This window comes from Natator depressus, chromosome 3, assembly GCF_965152275.1.
Source record: "Natator depressus isolate rNatDep1 chromosome 3, rNatDep2.hap1, whole genome shotgun sequence".
NCBI lineage: Eukaryota > Metazoa > Chordata > Testudines > Cheloniidae > Natator > Natator depressus.
In genome coordinates, this window is record NC_134236.1 from 8,331,633 (window position 1) to 8,348,570 (window position 16,938).

Below are 16,938 nucleotides of genomic sequence, written 5' to 3' on the forward strand. Positions count from 1 at the left end.
ACAAGGGTCTCTCCTGGCCTTTAATCTAGGAACCTAGTCAGTGCATTGTATATGTAGAGACTCAACTAAATCAGATCTGTAATGCTGCCCTTGCACCCCACGTGTAGCCGGAAAACTCTCCAGGCAGCCCTGATTTTCCAGAAAATACCTGGGTAAAAGTGTCCCTGGCACTGCCGGTCACCACCCCCAACTCTGATGGATCATAAGAGAGGGTGAATTCCACATCAGGCATCTTACACCGACAGCATCCCCTCAAAGGTCAGGCCCCCGCCACTCGCTGATGTCAATGAGCGTGGTAGGTGCGTCTCAGCTCCAAGGGCTGAGCCAATGAAGAACACCGGAGGGAGAAGTCGAAGGGCACCTCGCCAGACTGTTTGCAGTGAGTTGTCACTGCAGGTCTTTTCAGGTCACTTATTAAATCTCTTTTCTAATGCTCCTATATTTGAACAGGAGAAAAGAGACGGAAGGAGAGACTGCGAACATCAGGGAATGAGTCTTTATTGGACACACACCACCATGCAGGCTGCCTGATTAGGTTCCAATTTCAGAATTTGTTCTGTGTCACATTTGGTTTCCAAGACAAATTGAATCTGGTTGTTTTGATGCGGCTCTGGAGGTGTCTGTGCATGCAGGCTGCAGATGGCTCTGGATTACTTCTCTGGTTGGCTAGTTATATGACAAAGAGACAGGCCAAGCAGCCTTTGGACCCTGCAGTCGTGGAAGGAGTGAGCTGCCCCAGAAATGTACTTATTGCCCTTCCCCAAATTAAAGTGTACTCGCAACAAAGAGTCAGGTCCTCAGCTAGTATAAATCAGCGTAACTCCATTGAAGTCAATGGATCTGTCCCAAAACCCTCAGTGGCTATTTCACAGACAGACTCAAGTCTTACAGATGGACCTGGGATTGGCAACAAAACTGGGCTTTCCAGACAGCTGTTGGACTTCTGAGTTACTCCAGTGAAACCAACTAAAATCCCATGACCTGATCAAAAGAGTCAGCCAGCCCATTGAAAAGGTTTATGTACGGGGAAGGCACGCGTAGGAAAGGCAGATCTAGTTCCAGACCTCTGGCAGCAGACAGTCTAGTGGTGAGGGCGCAAGCCCCAGAGCCAAGAGTTTGTAATTTCCAACCGTGCCTCAGACACTAGCCCCCATGTGTTGCCTGGGGCAAGTCCCATCACCTCTCTGTCTTAGTTTCCCTCACCCTCAGGGGCTGTTGGGAGGATGAGTTGGCTAATGTCAGCAACATGCTTTGCAGTAAGTGAGAGGCATTATTACAACCTCCGTGAGCGTCCCTGTTCCATCTCTCAGACGCTGGTATCAGGGCTCTTGCTTTTCGCATACGTGACCCAGCCCGGCAGGATGTTTTTTTGAACACGGCCTGCCCCCCCGGAGCACGTAATGAGAATTATTTGGCTCTTTACAGGGCAGGGTCCTGCTCCTCTGGCTTCAGCTAACAGATGTTTGGCATCAGGTGCTGCAACACAGATTTGATTAAAATCATAACACACTGACAATCCTCTGTCTCCCAGAGTCAAGTCAGCATCCACCCAAGCTGTTTGCGCTTGGCAATGATCAGTGCAACCTCCAAGCTGGACTTTGCGGACCCCAATCTCTATCGATGGTCCTTATATGGCTCCTATAACTGTAGTATCCTCATAACCCCCGTATGAGTCAGGGAAGGGTGTTATTCCCATTGTACAGATGGAGAAGCTGAGGCACAGAGCAACTAAATTACTTGCCCAAGGTAATACAAGGAGTCTTTGGCAACACAGGGACTTGAACCCAGGTCTCCAAAGCCCTAGCCTACAGCCCTAACCACTGGACCACTGTTCCTCTGCTCTAGCAGCATGACAGGAGCCCTTCCCCTAAGCTTGAACAGGAGTTACTCATACCCTAGGAAAGGAGAATAGGGTCGCAGGGACTTGCAGACAGTGCTGCCCATGCACTTAGTGTGGCTGCGAGCAGCCTAATGGCCTGGCCCGCAGAGCGTTAACGCCTTAGATCTCCCTCAGGCATACAGGGCAGAGTGAGTGATGGGCCGAGGACAGAAGGGCCCAGCCAGCTCAGAAGGAATACAGGCAATCCCGGAGCAGCAGCTCCTTCGGAGGGTGATGAAGCCTCCAGGGAAGGTGAACTCCCCCAGCTATTGGTGGACCGAGACAAGTGTGGGTTTGCTGATGGGTTCACCCCACTAGCTCACTGCTTCCCCCCCGCAGCCTGGGCCTCAGCTCTGATGCCAGCAGGGGCTGCGGGCTCCGGTGGGCCACGTTCCATTCGGACCAGCAGCCCCCTGGGCCACCTGCCCACGTGAAAGATGAGGCCTGCCCCATTTAAACAAGAACCCAGCAGGCTCCTCACAAGTGCAGTGGACTCTATTCCCAGCTCTGCCCCGATCGGGGTGTGATCTCGGGCCAGATCATCAGCTGTGCGGCTCTGAACGGCGCTACGCTGATTTACGCCAGCCGGGCGTCTGGCCCAGTATCCCAAATGACTTTACAAATATTAGTTCACTCAGCCTCCTGAGTTATGGAAAGCACGTGGCAGATCCAAGAAGAGCTCCTGGAGCACCTGGCTCTTGTCCTGGAGCATTAACCACAAGATCCCGACTGAGCAGGGGGGATGCCCGCAGTGCACCCCTTCCCCCAAGCCGTGAGGTGTTGGGGAAAGGAAACTGGGCTGGGAGGAGCCAGCCGAGAAGGAAGCCGGGGAGCAGCTGCAGAAGCAGCAAAGATGGAGCTCCACGGACACGATGAGATTTGCTACAGTTTTGACTGGGGCTGATCAGCTGTTTGCTCCCACCTCCTCCTTCACAGTCTCTTCACCGCCGCATCACTCCACACCTGCCCCTTCCTACCTTCTCTCACCCCCTCCTAACTCCAACCACCCACCTCCCAAAAAACTCATGGTACCATCACGTTGATTACGCCATTCATCTATCATACCCCTTTCCCCTACCCTTTGTCTGGCCTCTCCATTTAGATCGTAAGCACTTCAGAGGCAAAGGTTATGTACTACTCTGGGTCTGTACAGAGCCTAGCACAGGGCCCTGATCTCAGTGTGTCCCTGGGCATGACCATAACAAACTGTTTCCTAGGAGCATCCTCCTTTATCGTCCCTGTGCTTCAGCTCCCGCCCTCCCCACCCCACCACTCAAAGAGGAAGGATGATATTTACCAGCCTCCCAGGGGTATTCTGAGCCTTAATTAACGTTTGTAAAGTATCCGAGGATCTGGGGAGGACAGCACTATTCATATTATTCTAGAGAGAGACTCTCTTCGTTCAGCAGAGATTAGCCTTGGCTTTCAGAGAGGAGAAGAGGGTGAAAAACAAAAACCACTCCATTCCAATTCACTCGGAGTTAGAAAGAGGTCACAAGAAAGGAAGACATAGGATGGCTGAGTGAGTCCCACCTGGACAGGCCGTGTCACACAGAGGTCCAGTAAGCAGCCAAGACAACCATGGATACCAGAATACAGCTAATGTACATTTCATGTCCTGACTCCTTAAAGATCCTAGATTTGGTAGCCTTGGTCACATGCAACAATGACCATATCGCTCTGTAAGGGGGAAAACAACGAGCATCAGAGGAAGAGAATCTCCAAGCAAAGATTTCTAGTACGAGCAGAAAATAATTTGCAGATGGAGGCTCTATTTGCATGGGTCGCCGCCTTGCCTGAATGTTAAGATGATGCAGATGAAAAAAAATACACCCTCAGAAACAACGGACAGAGCGAACAGGCGATCAGCTGCTAAATACGTCAATGCACCAAATCCCTTTGTAAAAGGAAACTAGGAAGTGTATCGCACAGCCTTGAGTATGAACGCCCAAACACACAGAGGAGAGACACGGAGAGCCCCCCACAGCCAGAATAAATGAGTTACTGTTCAATAGACTTTAACCTTCCACCTTCAGAAATACTAAAGATTTATACAGCGGTAAAAATCCGTCCGCACACTGGTGCCAAGTGCCAGCGCAGGACTGCTGATCAATGGATTGCCACAACAGCAGAGATCTTAGCCAGCTACAACGGGTCTGTCTGCAAGCAGAGACATTAAGCTGCACTTAGCCTTTGTGCTAATAAGACACCAGCAGAAGCCCCCCCAAAAAGGTGGATGGGGTGTGAAAGATGCATTGTATACAACATGCAAAGCCAGCTACCTTGCTACAGACATGTACCTGCAGGGGAAGAGAAAACGGCAGGAGATAGCCAGCTACCCCCCAGAGACAGACACCCCTCTGCTGTCCTGCACTCCCCAAAGGGTGCCAGGCTTAGTTCATGCAGTTGCCTCTCAATTCTGAGGCAAAAGGGTGGATTCATAGAATCATAGAATATCAGGGTTGGAAGGGACCCCAGAAGGTCATCTAGTCCAACCCCCTGCTCGAAGCAGGACCAATTCCCAGTTAACTCATCCCAGCCAGGGCTTTGTCAAGCCTGACCTTAAAAACCTCTAAGGAAGGAGATTCTACCACCTCCCTAGGTAACGCATTCCAGTGTTTCACCACCCTCTTAGTGAAAAAGTTTTTCCTAATATCCAATCTAAACCTCCCCCATTGCAACTTGAGACCATTACTCCTCGTTCTGTCATCTGCTACCATTGAGAACAGTCTAGAGCCATCCTCTTTGGAACCCCCTTTCAGGTAGTTGAAAGCAGCTATCAAATCCCCCCTCATTCTTCTCTTCTGCAGACTAAACAATCCCAGCTCCCTCAGCCTCTCCTCATAAGTCATGTGCTCTAGACCCCTAATCATTTTTGTTGCCCTTCGCTGGACTCTCTCCAATTTATCCACATCCTTCTTGTAGTGGGGGGCCCAAAACTGGACACAGTACTCCAGATGAGGCCTCACCAGTGTCGAATAGAGGGGAACGATCACGTCCCTCGATCTGCTCGCTATGCCCCTACTTATACATCCCAAAATGCCATTGGCCTTCTTGGCAACAAGGGCACACTGTTGACTCATATCCAGCTTCTCGTCCACTGTCACCCCTAGGTCCTTTTCCGCAGAACTGCTGCCTAGCCATTCGGTCCCTAGTCTGTAGCGGTGCATTGGATTCTTCCATCCTAAGTGCAGGACCCTGCACTTATCCTTATTGAACCTCATCAGATTTCTTTTGGCCCAATCCTCCAATTTGTCTAGGTCCTTCTGTATCCTATCCCTCCCCTCCAGCGTATCTACCACTCCTCCCAGTTTAGTATCATCTGCAAATTTGCTGAGAGTGCAATCCACACCATCCTCCAGATCATTTATGAAGATATTGAACAAAACCGGCCCCAGGACCGACCCCTGGGGCACTCCACTTGACACCGGCTGCCAACTAGACATGGAGCCATTTATCACTACCCGTTGAGCCCGACAATCTAGCCAGCTTTCTACCCACCTTATAGTGCATTCATCCAGCCCATACTTCTTTAACTTGCTGACAAGAATACTGTGGGAGACCGTGTCAAAAGCTTTGCTAAAGTCAAGAAACAATACATCCACTGCTTTCCCTTCATCCACAGAATCAGTAATCTCATCATAAAAGGCGATTAGATTAGTCAGGCATGACCTTCCCTTGGTGAATCCATGCTGACTGTTCCTGATCACTTTCCTCTCATGTAAGTGCTTCAGGATTGATTCTTTGAGGACCTGCTCCATGATTTTTCCAGGGACTGAGGTGAGGCTGACCGGCCTGTAGTTCCCAGGATCCTCCTTCTTCCCTTTTTTAAAGATTGGCACTACATTAGCCTTTTTCCAGTCATCCGGGACTTCCCCCGTTCGCCACGAGTTTTCAAAGATAATGGCCAAGGGCTCTGCAATCACAGCCGCCAATTCCTTCAGCACTCTCGGATGTAACTCGTCCGGCCCCATGGACTTGTGCACGTCCAGCTTTTCTAAATAGTCCCTAACCACCTCTATCTCCACAGAGGGCTGGCCATCTCTTCCCCATTCTGTGATGCCCAGCGCAGCAGTCTGGGAGCTGACCTTGTTAGTGAAAACAGAGGCAAAAAAAGCATTGAGTACATTAGCTTTTTCCACATCCTCTGTCACTAGGTTGCCTCCCTCATTCAGTAAGGGGCCCACACTTTCCTTGGCTTTCTTCTTGTTGCCAACATACCTGAAGAAACCCTTCTTGTTACTCTTGACATCTCTTGCTAGCTGCAGCTCCAGGTGCGATTTGGCCCTCCTGATATCTTTCCTACATGCCCGAGCAATATTTTTATACTCTTCCCTGGTCATATGTCCAACCTTCCACTTCTTGTAAGCTTCTTTTTTATGTTTAAGATCCGCTAGGATTTCACCATTAAGCCAAGCTGGTCGCTTGCCATGTTTACTATTCTTTCGACTCATCGGGATGGTTTGTCCCTGTAACCTCAACAGGGATTCCTTGAAATACAGCCAGCTCTCCTGGACTCCCTTCCCCTTCATGATAGTCCCCCAGGGGATCCTACCCATCCGTTCCCTGAGGGAGTCGAAGTCTGCTTTCCTGAAGTCCAGGGTCCGTATCCTGCTGCTTACCTTTCTTCCCTGCGTCAGGATCCTGAACTCAACCAACTCATGGTCACTGCCTCCCAGATTCCCATCCACTTTTGCTTCCCCCACTAATTCTACCCGGTTTGTGAGCAGCAGGTCAAGAAAAGCGCCCCCCCTAGTTGGCTCCCCTAGCACTTGCGCCAGAAAATTGTCCCCTACGCTTTCCAAAAACTTCCTGGATTGTCTATGCACCGCTGTATTGCTCTCCCAGCAGATATCAGGAAAATTAAAGTCACCCATGAGAATCAGGGCATGCGATCTAGTAGCTTCCGTGAGTTGCCGGAAGAAAGCCTCATCCACCTCATCCCCCTGGTCCGGTGGTCTATAGCAGACTCCCACCACTACATCACTCTTGTTGCACACACTTCTAAACTTAATCCAGAGACACTCAGGTTTTTCCACAGTTTCGTACCGGAGCTCTGATTCTGGTGCTAATGCCAAGGCCATGAAATCAGGGAGCACATGGGGTCCTGGTAACAGCACATAAGGAAGGTGTGTGTTTGACAAGTTGGTACCAGGCCTGATTCCACTCTCACTTACCCCAGTATTAGACCAGTGTAGCTCCATTGAAAACACTCCTATTCATGCTGGGGTGGAACGCAGTGGGACCGAGCCCAACTGCGTGTATTTTAAAAATGATGTCCTGAACCATATATTACAGTATTTGAAAGTCTGTTTTGGGGACAACTGAACACAGCGGTGGCCCATAGGGCCAAATGGGACTCGGGAAGTCCTGGGGTGTGATTGACACCTGCTGCCTGCCAGTAACTGCTGGGTTCAATTGCAGGAGAGTTCAAAAAACAAGCAATTTCTAGAGAATTATTAAGGAAAATACAAGTGCAAGCAAATCAGATCACAGAGGTCACCCCGCGGGGCTACTAGGATGACCAACCATTGCAGAAGGATTCTGTAATTTTTTTTTCTTTTTTTTTTTAAAAGACTATAACTTCATTTTACAAGGCGGGAGATCAGCAAACACAAACTAAATTCTGCAGCTCTCCCGTGGCTGTTTATTCTGGACCGACAATTCATTGCTTTTGAGTTTAGGTCACAGCACGATGCTGTCTGAAGAAGCACGTCAACTCCAACTGGTGATGACCTGAGCTTGATTTCAGGGATTAGAGAAAAAGACTTGAGATCTGCCCTTCTGCAGGGAATGAACTGATGCACTAAGTCAATTCCATGCCTGTACCACTGGGAGGGTGTGGGGGGAGAGGGGGAAGGAAAAACAGTGCCCAGAAAGTCTCGCATCAGATGTCAGACTCTCTTCAAGTCGTTCTTCTGGGTAGCATGCAGAGCCCCGTTAGCAGCCACTTATGTATATAACAGCAGGAAAAGCTTTGGGGTGTCTTGTCAGTTATGATGTCTGATTCATAGCAGACTGAGGGTTTTTCAACTTTTTCCACTTCTTAGGAGCACCTCTCTGCCCCCTCTTCCCAGAGGACGAAAGCCAAACTGAACTTCCCACTGCACTGTGGCGTTAAGATACATTTGTCAGTCTTGGCTTTGTTCCTGAGGCAAAGAGAATGAATCTCTCCCTTATTTCAAAGAGTGATCCCTTCTGCACTCTTCCAATACTTGGCATCTTTAATCAGAGCAGCTGTCTAGTCTTAGCAACTGCTCTGCTACCAACGGGATAGGTTTGTAAACAATGCAAGTCCCAGACATGGCACTGCATAAAAGACAGACGGAGAAAAATGGAGAAAGAATATAGAATCCAGTCAACTGGCTGAGCCAAAAAATTGCAACGTCAAGGGAACAAATGAAATACAGTTTCTCTTCCTTCAGTAGGTCCCATTCTATATTGCCCCAGAAAGAGATGTTAATCTGAGCCTTAGAGCAAGGTAATAATTGGTACCTGGGGGTGGAATCTTACAATCCTAGAACCACAGAAATGTAGGACTGGAAAGGACCTCAGTACGCCATCTAGTCCAGTCCCCTGCACTGAGGCAGGACCATGTATTATCTAGACTAGGGGTCGGCAACCGATGGCACGCAAGCCGATTTTTAATGGCACGCTGCTGCCTGCCGGGGTCCCAGCTGCCCTGGCAGCAGCGTGCCATTAAAAATCCTGCCCGCCCCGGCCCGCTCTTCTCCGCACACACACACACACACACCCCACGGGGGCAGGGTGAAGAAGCTTGGTCCTGCCGGCTACTGCTGCAGGGCAGCCAAGCTCCCCCCTCCCCTGCCTCTTACCCCAGCGTGCTGGGTTCCTGCCCCCCCTCCTCTCCCTCCCTGCCACTCATCAGCTGATGGCCCTTGCGAGAGAGGGGGAGAAGGGGAGCCACAGCGCACTCGCTGCTCCGGGGAGGAGGCAGAGAAGAGGTGGGGACGGGGCCGTGGGGAAGGGAGGTGGAATCAGGGCATATCCCCTCCAGCCCCCTGCCGTGAGCCGCTCAGGGCAAGGGGCTGGGCGCACCCTCACGACCCCAGCCCACACCCCAAGCCCTCTGCCCTGACCACTGCACCCTCCTCACACACCCCATGCCCTGACTCCTGCACACCCCTCACATGCCCCCAGCCCTCTGCCCTGACCCCTGCACCTCCTCACACACACACCCTCAGCTTGACCCCTGCACGCCCTCACACACCCCTTCAGCCCTCTGCCCTGACCCCTGCACCCTCCTCACACACTCCCAGCCCTCTGCCCTGATCCCTGCATCCCCCACGACCTCAGCCCTGACTCCTGCACCCTCCTCACACACCCTCAGCCCCCTGCCCTGACTCCTAAACCCCCACACATACCCAGCCCCCCCATACCCTGTGCCCTGACTCTTGCACCCCCCACATTCCCACCCCCACCCTGAGCACCAAACGGGAGCTCCTGCACCCACCCTCCACATTCCCACCTGCACCCTCGCACCAAATGGGAGCTGCCCAGGTAAGCACTCCACACCCAAAACTCCTGCCCCAACCCTAAGCCCCCTCCCTCATTCTAGCTCCTGGCCAGACTTTACACCCCAACCGCCAGCCTGCTCCTGCTCCCCCAGCCCTGTGCTCAGTGCACTCCCACCCCCAGCTCAGAGCAGAGAGAGAGAGGAAGAGAATGGGCTAGAGCCAGGAAGAAGGTAGGTACCCACTCTATGTGGGCAGGGCCGGGACCCCAGACTGGCAGCGGGCTGAACGGGGCCAGCAGCCGGGACGCTGGCTGGCAGGAACCAGCGGACGGAACCCCAGACCGGCAGTGGGCTGAGTGGCAGCGGGCTGAGCCGCTCAACCCACTGCCAGTCTGGGGTCCCGGCCGCCAGCCCCTCTCAGCCCACTGCCGGTCTGGGGTTCTGACTGCCGGCCCCTTGCCAGCCGGGGTCCTGGCCGCAGGCCTCACTCAGCCTGCTGCCGGCCTAGGTGAACAGAACCCCAAGCTGGCAGCGGGCTGAGCAGGCCGGCGGCGTAAGACCAGCATTTTAATTTAATTTTAAATGAAGCTTCTTAAACATTTTGAAAACCTTGTTTACTTTACACCTGACAATAGCTTAGTTATATAATATATAGACTTAGAGAGAAAGACCTTCTAAAAGACGTTAAAATATATCACTGGTATGTGAAACCTTAAATTAAAAGTGAATAAACGAAGATTCGGCACACCACTTCTGAAAGGTTGCCGACCCCTGCTCTCGACCATCCCCTAACGTGTTCTTATAAACCTCCATTGACTGAGATTCCACAACCTCCCTGGGCAATTTATTCCAGTGCTTAACCACCCTGACAGGAAGTTTTTCCTAATGTCCAACCTAAACCTCCCCTGCTGCAGTTTAAGCCCATTGCTTCTTGTCCTATCCTCAGAGGGTAAGGAGAACCATTTATCGCACTTCTCTTTAGAACAACCTTTTATGCACTTGAAGACTCCTCACATCCCCTCTCAGTCTTCTCTTCTCCAGTCGAAACAAACCCCATTTTTTAAATCTTCCCTCACAGCTTTCCTGCACCTTTTATCATTTTTGTTGCTCTCATCTGGACTCTCTCCAATTTGTCCACATCTTTCCTGAAACGTGGCGCCCAGAACGGCATCTTACTTACAACCCTCCTGCTAATGCAATGGTTCTGTGAAAAGCAAATTGTGGGCTTAAGTCTCCTCCTCTTCCATGTATCCTACCTCCTCATTGCTACCAATGCAAAGTGCGCATAAAATACAACCTGCGCTCCTCCCAACACGGGTGGCAGCTGTATACACTCACTTTGCAAAGTGGTGGATGGTTACCTAATGGGCCAGGAGGAGGAGAAGCCATCCCTATGGCTTTATGAAGCAGAGATTTTGATGACCATTTACACATATAGCGCCCAGGCGAAGGGGCAGCGTGGTTTGGCGGGATTCATGAGGAATGTGCCACAAGATCCAGGGGTACAGTCGGATGGAACCCCATCTGCACAGGGGTGCATGGGCAAAGGAACAGGCTCGACACAGACAGTCGGACTTTGCGCCCCATGAACGATTAAAGAATTAGAAAATGCCTTATAGGGACTGACCTCCTTGAGTCTATCTATTTAGCTGAACAAAGAGACGGTTAAGTCTATAAGTACATACATAGGGAACAGAAATTTGATAACAGAGGGTTCTTTAAGAGGCATAACAAGATCTACTGGCTGGAAGTTGAAGCTTCAGACTAGAAACAAGGTGCACATTTTTAACAGTGAGGGTAATTAATCATTGCAACAACTGGGGGATTCTCCATCACTGGCATTTTTTAAAATCAGGACTGTATGTTTTCCTAAAACATAATTCAGACAGGGATTAATTCAGGGCAGTTCTCAGGCCTGCGGTACGCTGGAGGGCAGATTAGATGATCACAATGGTCTCTTCTGACCTTGGACCCTATGAAGGCCACAGGTGCCCAAGATTCAGGATAAACCAGAAGTGAGGAGACTCAGTTTTCATTAAAAAGATACTTGTAGCCCTTTTCCCCTGAGCAGAGTCTTGAAAAAGTAACTGATAGAAACAGGTGACCAGGGCTAAAAGCAACAAGCCAGCATGGCTCCACTCCTGCAGCAAGAAATGGGGTGGGGAAAGTTCTAAAGATCTCAGACACTTGGTATGTAAAACGAATCAGTTAAGAGCCTGTGGTGTAACCCAGCATCTTCACCCACCAACCCACAAAATCCTCGAGCCTGCCCAAGCACAGCGTTCTAGCAATGGTGGGCAGGAATCAGCTATGTTTTGCAGTCCTGCCCCTCAGTGCTATGGATGACTTTGGGTAAGCAGTAGCTGTTGCAAGCCTCTTAACAGCTTCTAGCTACTACAGGGAGAGGTGCTTTGGAACTCCATATGCATGGATGAATGGGTACTCTGAGCTTGGTGTGACTCCAGGCATAGGTAGGTGCAGAGGAGAACGGCACAGTAATTCAATTCCTGGTCTCACACCACGTGTACATTCATAGGTGACAAGATACCATCGCCTAGGTGTAACCTGATGTGTGTGTAGCTGGCCAGGCAACAGAGAACACAGTAGTTTGGGTGTCCCCCAGGACATATGGATATTTTAGTGCTTGGTGCGCCAATTCATCCCATTAGCTTCATTCAGTCTTTGCCTGGACCTTGTCCCGTACGTTTTGGGCACTCACTCTTTCTGCACACGCTGTAGTTGTTGCTGCGAGTCAGTGTCACGCTGCCTCTTACCCATATCGGTGCCGGCCCACATCTCGGATCAGCCTCTCCGAAAGGTACGCGCCAATGCGGTCTAGCTTCTCCGGCGCAGACAGCGCATAGAAGGTCAGCTTCTCCATGTTGGTTTTTACCAGCCCATCCTGGAAAACAGACCGACACGGGGTTTGATCTCCTTTGCCTTTTACAAGGCAATTCCCAAGGAACGGCACAGGGGAAGGGGCTATGGAGCTTTCCGCCTCCAGGTTGAAATCGACAGCACTGGAAGTCACACCAATTGCCATCCTGGGTCAGACCAATAGCCTAATTAGTCAGTTAGCATCTCATATCTCGGACGCTGGCCAGATTCTTGATGATTCAGAGGAAGGTGCCCAAAACCCCCCAGTCAGCTGTCAGTATCCGTTAGCATTGAGGGATCTGCTGCCCAGCGGCCTGTGTGAAATGAGTGGAGGAGTCACTGCAGTTCCCACCACGCACTTCACAGCTGGCACAAGCTGGCAGCCTCAGTCCGGAGTCAAAGGACTGACTAGCAGCAAAGTGAGCCCTCAGAGTCATCCCTGAAGCACACTGGTGAGGATCTGGTGGCTGTGGAACCTGGCTGGGACGAAACAGAAACCTCTGCCTCCGGGGCGGACAACCCACCAGCTTGAATCAGCCTTCAAGTCACTTCACTCTATTTGCCCCTTTTGCCCCCAAGCTTTATCTCCAGCTGCGGCAAGCCACACACTTTTTTGCAGGGATGGTGCCGAGGTCAGGCCACCTATCCAGGTGCCGTATGTTGGGAACTTGGAGCTCTTCAGATGGGAGGTGCTGTAGAAATGCAAGGTTTCACCACCTCACCATCTTCCTAAGATGATCTTTAGGACCAAAGTGATCTTCAGCCACTAAGGTAGAAGGTACTAGGCCGGATTCTGCCCTGTACCTGGTGTAGTTTACATCTGCTGGGGTTACACAAGCAGCCTGGGATAATTACCTGCCTTTTCAGCACAAGTGTCAATCTCCCAGCTCTCTCTGAAGATGCTGTTGCCATCCTATTAGGAGACCACCAGCCACGCATCCCAGACGACATCAATTCCTACTCGTGTCTCATGGTATTTGCATGCATGTGATCACAATTAGTTACATGGGGATGCTGCTAGCTTGCCTCTTGTTCTCCCATCCATCCATGGCATTTATTATACATCTATTTTATAGACAACAGCAGAACATCTCTTTAGGGAAAAGAAAATTTCATCTGTTCCTCCAGACAAAATTATACTGTAACGTATTAAAGGATCTGTTCCAGTTAGTTCTTCATTATACCAGGGCACGAAGTTGTTGAGATAAAAAAAACCATCTCTTAGCGGGACAATGACAGCATCTTCAAAGAGAGCTGGGGGATTGACACTTTCACTGAGTGGGCAGGTAATTATCCCAGAAAACTGCTTGTGTGTCATGGAAAGCTTTGAAAAACAGTTTTCTTTAGAAATCATTCTGTTCCCATGTGAGATGTTTTCAACATTCCTCCTCCCTTATTCTGTACTGCCAAGGACTTCAGCATGAAAACAAGAGTCTTGAATCTGGAGGCGCTTCTGCCACTCCTGCTTCCCTGTTTATGTCCTCACCCATCCACTTGTGACATCAGCCACTGAATCACATAGATGTCAAAGAAACACAGTCGGGGAGGTAATATCTTTTATTGGACCAACTTTTGTGGATGAGACAGACAAGCCTTTGAGCTTACACCGGGCTCTTCTCCAAGACTGGGAAACATACTCAGAGTGTCACAGCTACAGACAAAGTGGAACAGATGTCAAACAAAGACTTGTGACATAACGTGGGAAATAAGCAACCAATGTGAGATGCTTTTTAAACTTGGCAGTGATGTGTATTCCCGGCTCTGTTGTCTACTGTTTAGGACAGTCCTGGGAGCCAGGAGTCTTAGGTTCCTCCTAGTCACGGCTCTGCCACTGAGTGAGTTTGAGACAAGTCACTAGCATCGAGTACTTCCAAATTCAGGGCCGAATGGTGCTACAGACATGGACCTGATTGCAATTAACTCAAGTTAATGAACATAATCATAAACACTAGGCTAAACAGTCCTCTAATGTTTGTGGCAGGACTCAGCCCGGGGTAACCCACACACACTTGTGTCTTGAAACAAATATTTGGGGAGTGTTTAGACTAGCATTTAGAGCTGTGGTTATCACCTCGAGCTGACGACAAATCTAGTTAAACCCTAGTCTAGACAAACCCAGAGAGGCCATTATAGCTCAGGTGGTAAGGGCTTTGGCTTTTGGTACCAACACACAATCCTTCTAACTAAAATTAAGGGCAAATTACAGAAAATTAAATCCTCCATGTACGGCCCGGAGGAGCCTTAAGAGGTCACCTTTTCTGCAACAGCATTCCCCCGGCGTGCAGGTGAACACCCCTGAATGACAGTGAGTTCCCTGCAATCCCGCACACAGGAGAAACGTGAAAATTCTGGGACTGTTTCCAGCAAGCAGGGGGCTGTTCAATTATTGTGCTTAAATTAAACAGGATGCTCATTTACCTCTGGATCCTCTGGAAAGATATTGTCCACTAGCCTCTTGTAACGGGGACGCAACGCACCACAGCAGCCACACACACCTGGAAAAGAAAGGAAAAGCTAGTCAGCAATGCAGCAGGGCAGCGGTCCTCCTCACGACCTATCCTTCGTCAAGAGCCAAAGATGTGCTCCGAACAGAGGAGACGGTTCCAGGGAGAGGCATGTTTGACAGAAAACACGTACCCTGCTAACAAGAAAACAACCACCACTCGTAGCATTACTCAGCGACTGCTCGGGGCCACGAGTGCCTGCAAAGGGATGAATCACGAAGATTAACGCCACCGCAAAATGTCATGACTGAGAAGACAAGGGAAACACTGGAAGCCCAGTGCAGAACAGGAGGGAGCTCTCTGTGTTGTTGTTTTACGAATATCCTATGCCCTGCAGTTTACCTGCTGGATATGATCCTGCCTGACTGCATGGAGTTAAATCAAAGGCGGCCACTGGGGGAAAACAAGCAGATAACAATAACATTGTACAGTGAGAGAGAATATCCAGGGTCTTTAAGGGAACGATGGGGGAATCCATTAATTGGGAAATGCCCACCTGCCTGGCTCCAAACAGGTTAGCAGGTTAAATTCTCCCCAGGCCCAAGCTTAGGATCAAAGGGGCACTATACTATTAAAGACGCTGGCCTACAGAGGAGTTGGGGGGTAGGGAGCAGTGGGCAGCAATAGCTGGAGATGAGTCTCTGACAGAGACACACTGGGAGAACATGGCTGGGGCAGTCTATGTCTCCAAGGCCACAAGTCGGGTGTCTGGGCTTAGTGGAATTTACCCAACACTTGCAAAGAAAGAATAAAGTTTTGGGAAGATCCAGATGGACAGGCCTTTTGTTAGTCAATCTCTTCCCCCTGCTTGCTATGTACCTCTGGGTGAATAAATAATGCTTGTCTTTAAATAACCTATTTTTGAGTCACTTTGATCAGCTGTTGCCACAGAACGCTGGAGGAGAACGTCTCACAGTTGTACACAATGCAGATTCTGACTGTGGCAACAGTGCGACCTGAGATCTTCTTACATTGTTAGGCATGGAAGGTTGCACCGTAGGTCACCCACAAGGCAATCACCCTTCGGCTGGCAAGAATGCCTGTGATTTGACCAGGACCTGAATTCCATGAGCTGCATATTAATTGCGATCAGCTAAAGTAGTAAAGCTAAAAGCTACGGCCAGCCACTTCAGCCAGGAAAACTGAGGGGGGAGGGGACAAGTGCTGAGGCATTTGCGGTCCTAGCTATTGAAGCACTCTTCCTGGTAGAGAAGAGACAAGGCTCAGGTGTAATGATGACTGGACACAGGCTGTCCTTATGGTTCTCTCTGGCTCACTGGCCCCTAAGTAAGGAGAGTGATCACTTTACATAAGCTATTACCAGCAGGAGAGTGGGGTGGGGGGAGAGAAAACCTTTTGTAGTGGTACACACCCATTTTTTCATGGTTTGTATGTATAAGAACATCTTCTGTATTTTCCACAGTATGCATCCGATGAAGTGAGCTGTAGCTCACGAAAGCTTATGCTCAAATAAATTGGTTAGTCTCTAAGGTGCCACAAGTCCTCCTTTTCTTTTGGCCCCTAAGTGACTCTCACAGCTAATGCTATCTGCTGTCACTACACAGAACCCTCCCCCCAGGTCCTGGCCTGGCCTCAGAAGAGATGGAAGCGTTGCTGACTGCACAACAATTCTTTGGGCCTGGATCTCACTTCCCACTTGGTCCAAGAGAGTCCACGTTTGTTGGTTTCCAGGGAACCCTTCAAGGGTTATGTATATGCCCAGTCTTACCTGGGGGGATGGGGATTAAATGGGATTAGAGCTGAGAGAGATGGAGAATGCAGTTGGTGGCAGACTAGGAGTTGGATTTTTTTGGGGGGTGGGGGGAAGAATCGATCCAGATTAAATTCAGTACGTGTTACAAGAGAAAATTACAGATACCTGCATGATCAGGGGCCGGTCCTATAATCCTGACTCACAGGAGTAAATTTTACTCATGCCAGTAACCCCACTGACCCCCGAGAAACCATAAACATTGCTCGTGTTTAGCGAGGGTGGCAAGAAGGGACGGTCATACAGAAGGTTTTGACAAGCAGAAATAATTAATTAATTCCCTCAATGCAGGCAATTTACAGGCACACCAGCAGGACACCGTTTCGTAGGATTGCTGGGATTTTACTCGCTTAGAAAGGTATGTGCAACTGGTAGAACTCAATCTCTAAAGTTCGTAGCCCAGACCCCCCAGCCAGCTACACCGACCGTG

The 16,938-nt window shown here is 50.0% G+C and overlaps 1 protein-coding gene across 6 annotated transcripts in view; it reads right to left on the minus strand.

Moving 5' to 3' along the window:
* The window catches only part of EFR3B (EFR3 homolog B), a 154,903-nt gene that overhangs the window by 65,442 nt on the left and 72,523 nt on the right, over positions 1-16,938 (minus strand). For 5 of the 6 annotated variants that reach the window (XM_074947365.1, XM_074947363.1, XM_074947364.1 and 2 more), the window contains 2 exons: positions 14,652-14,728; positions 12,131-12,258 (listed from right to left, as the gene is read on the minus strand). In XM_074947365.1, the coding sequence (XP_074803466.1) occupies positions 12,131-12,258; positions 14,652-14,728 (205 nt within the window). Of the gene's footprint in view, positions 1-12,130; positions 12,259-14,651; positions 14,729-16,938 lie in introns of those variants that run through there. The other variant, XM_074947368.1, reaches the window with a different exon arrangement.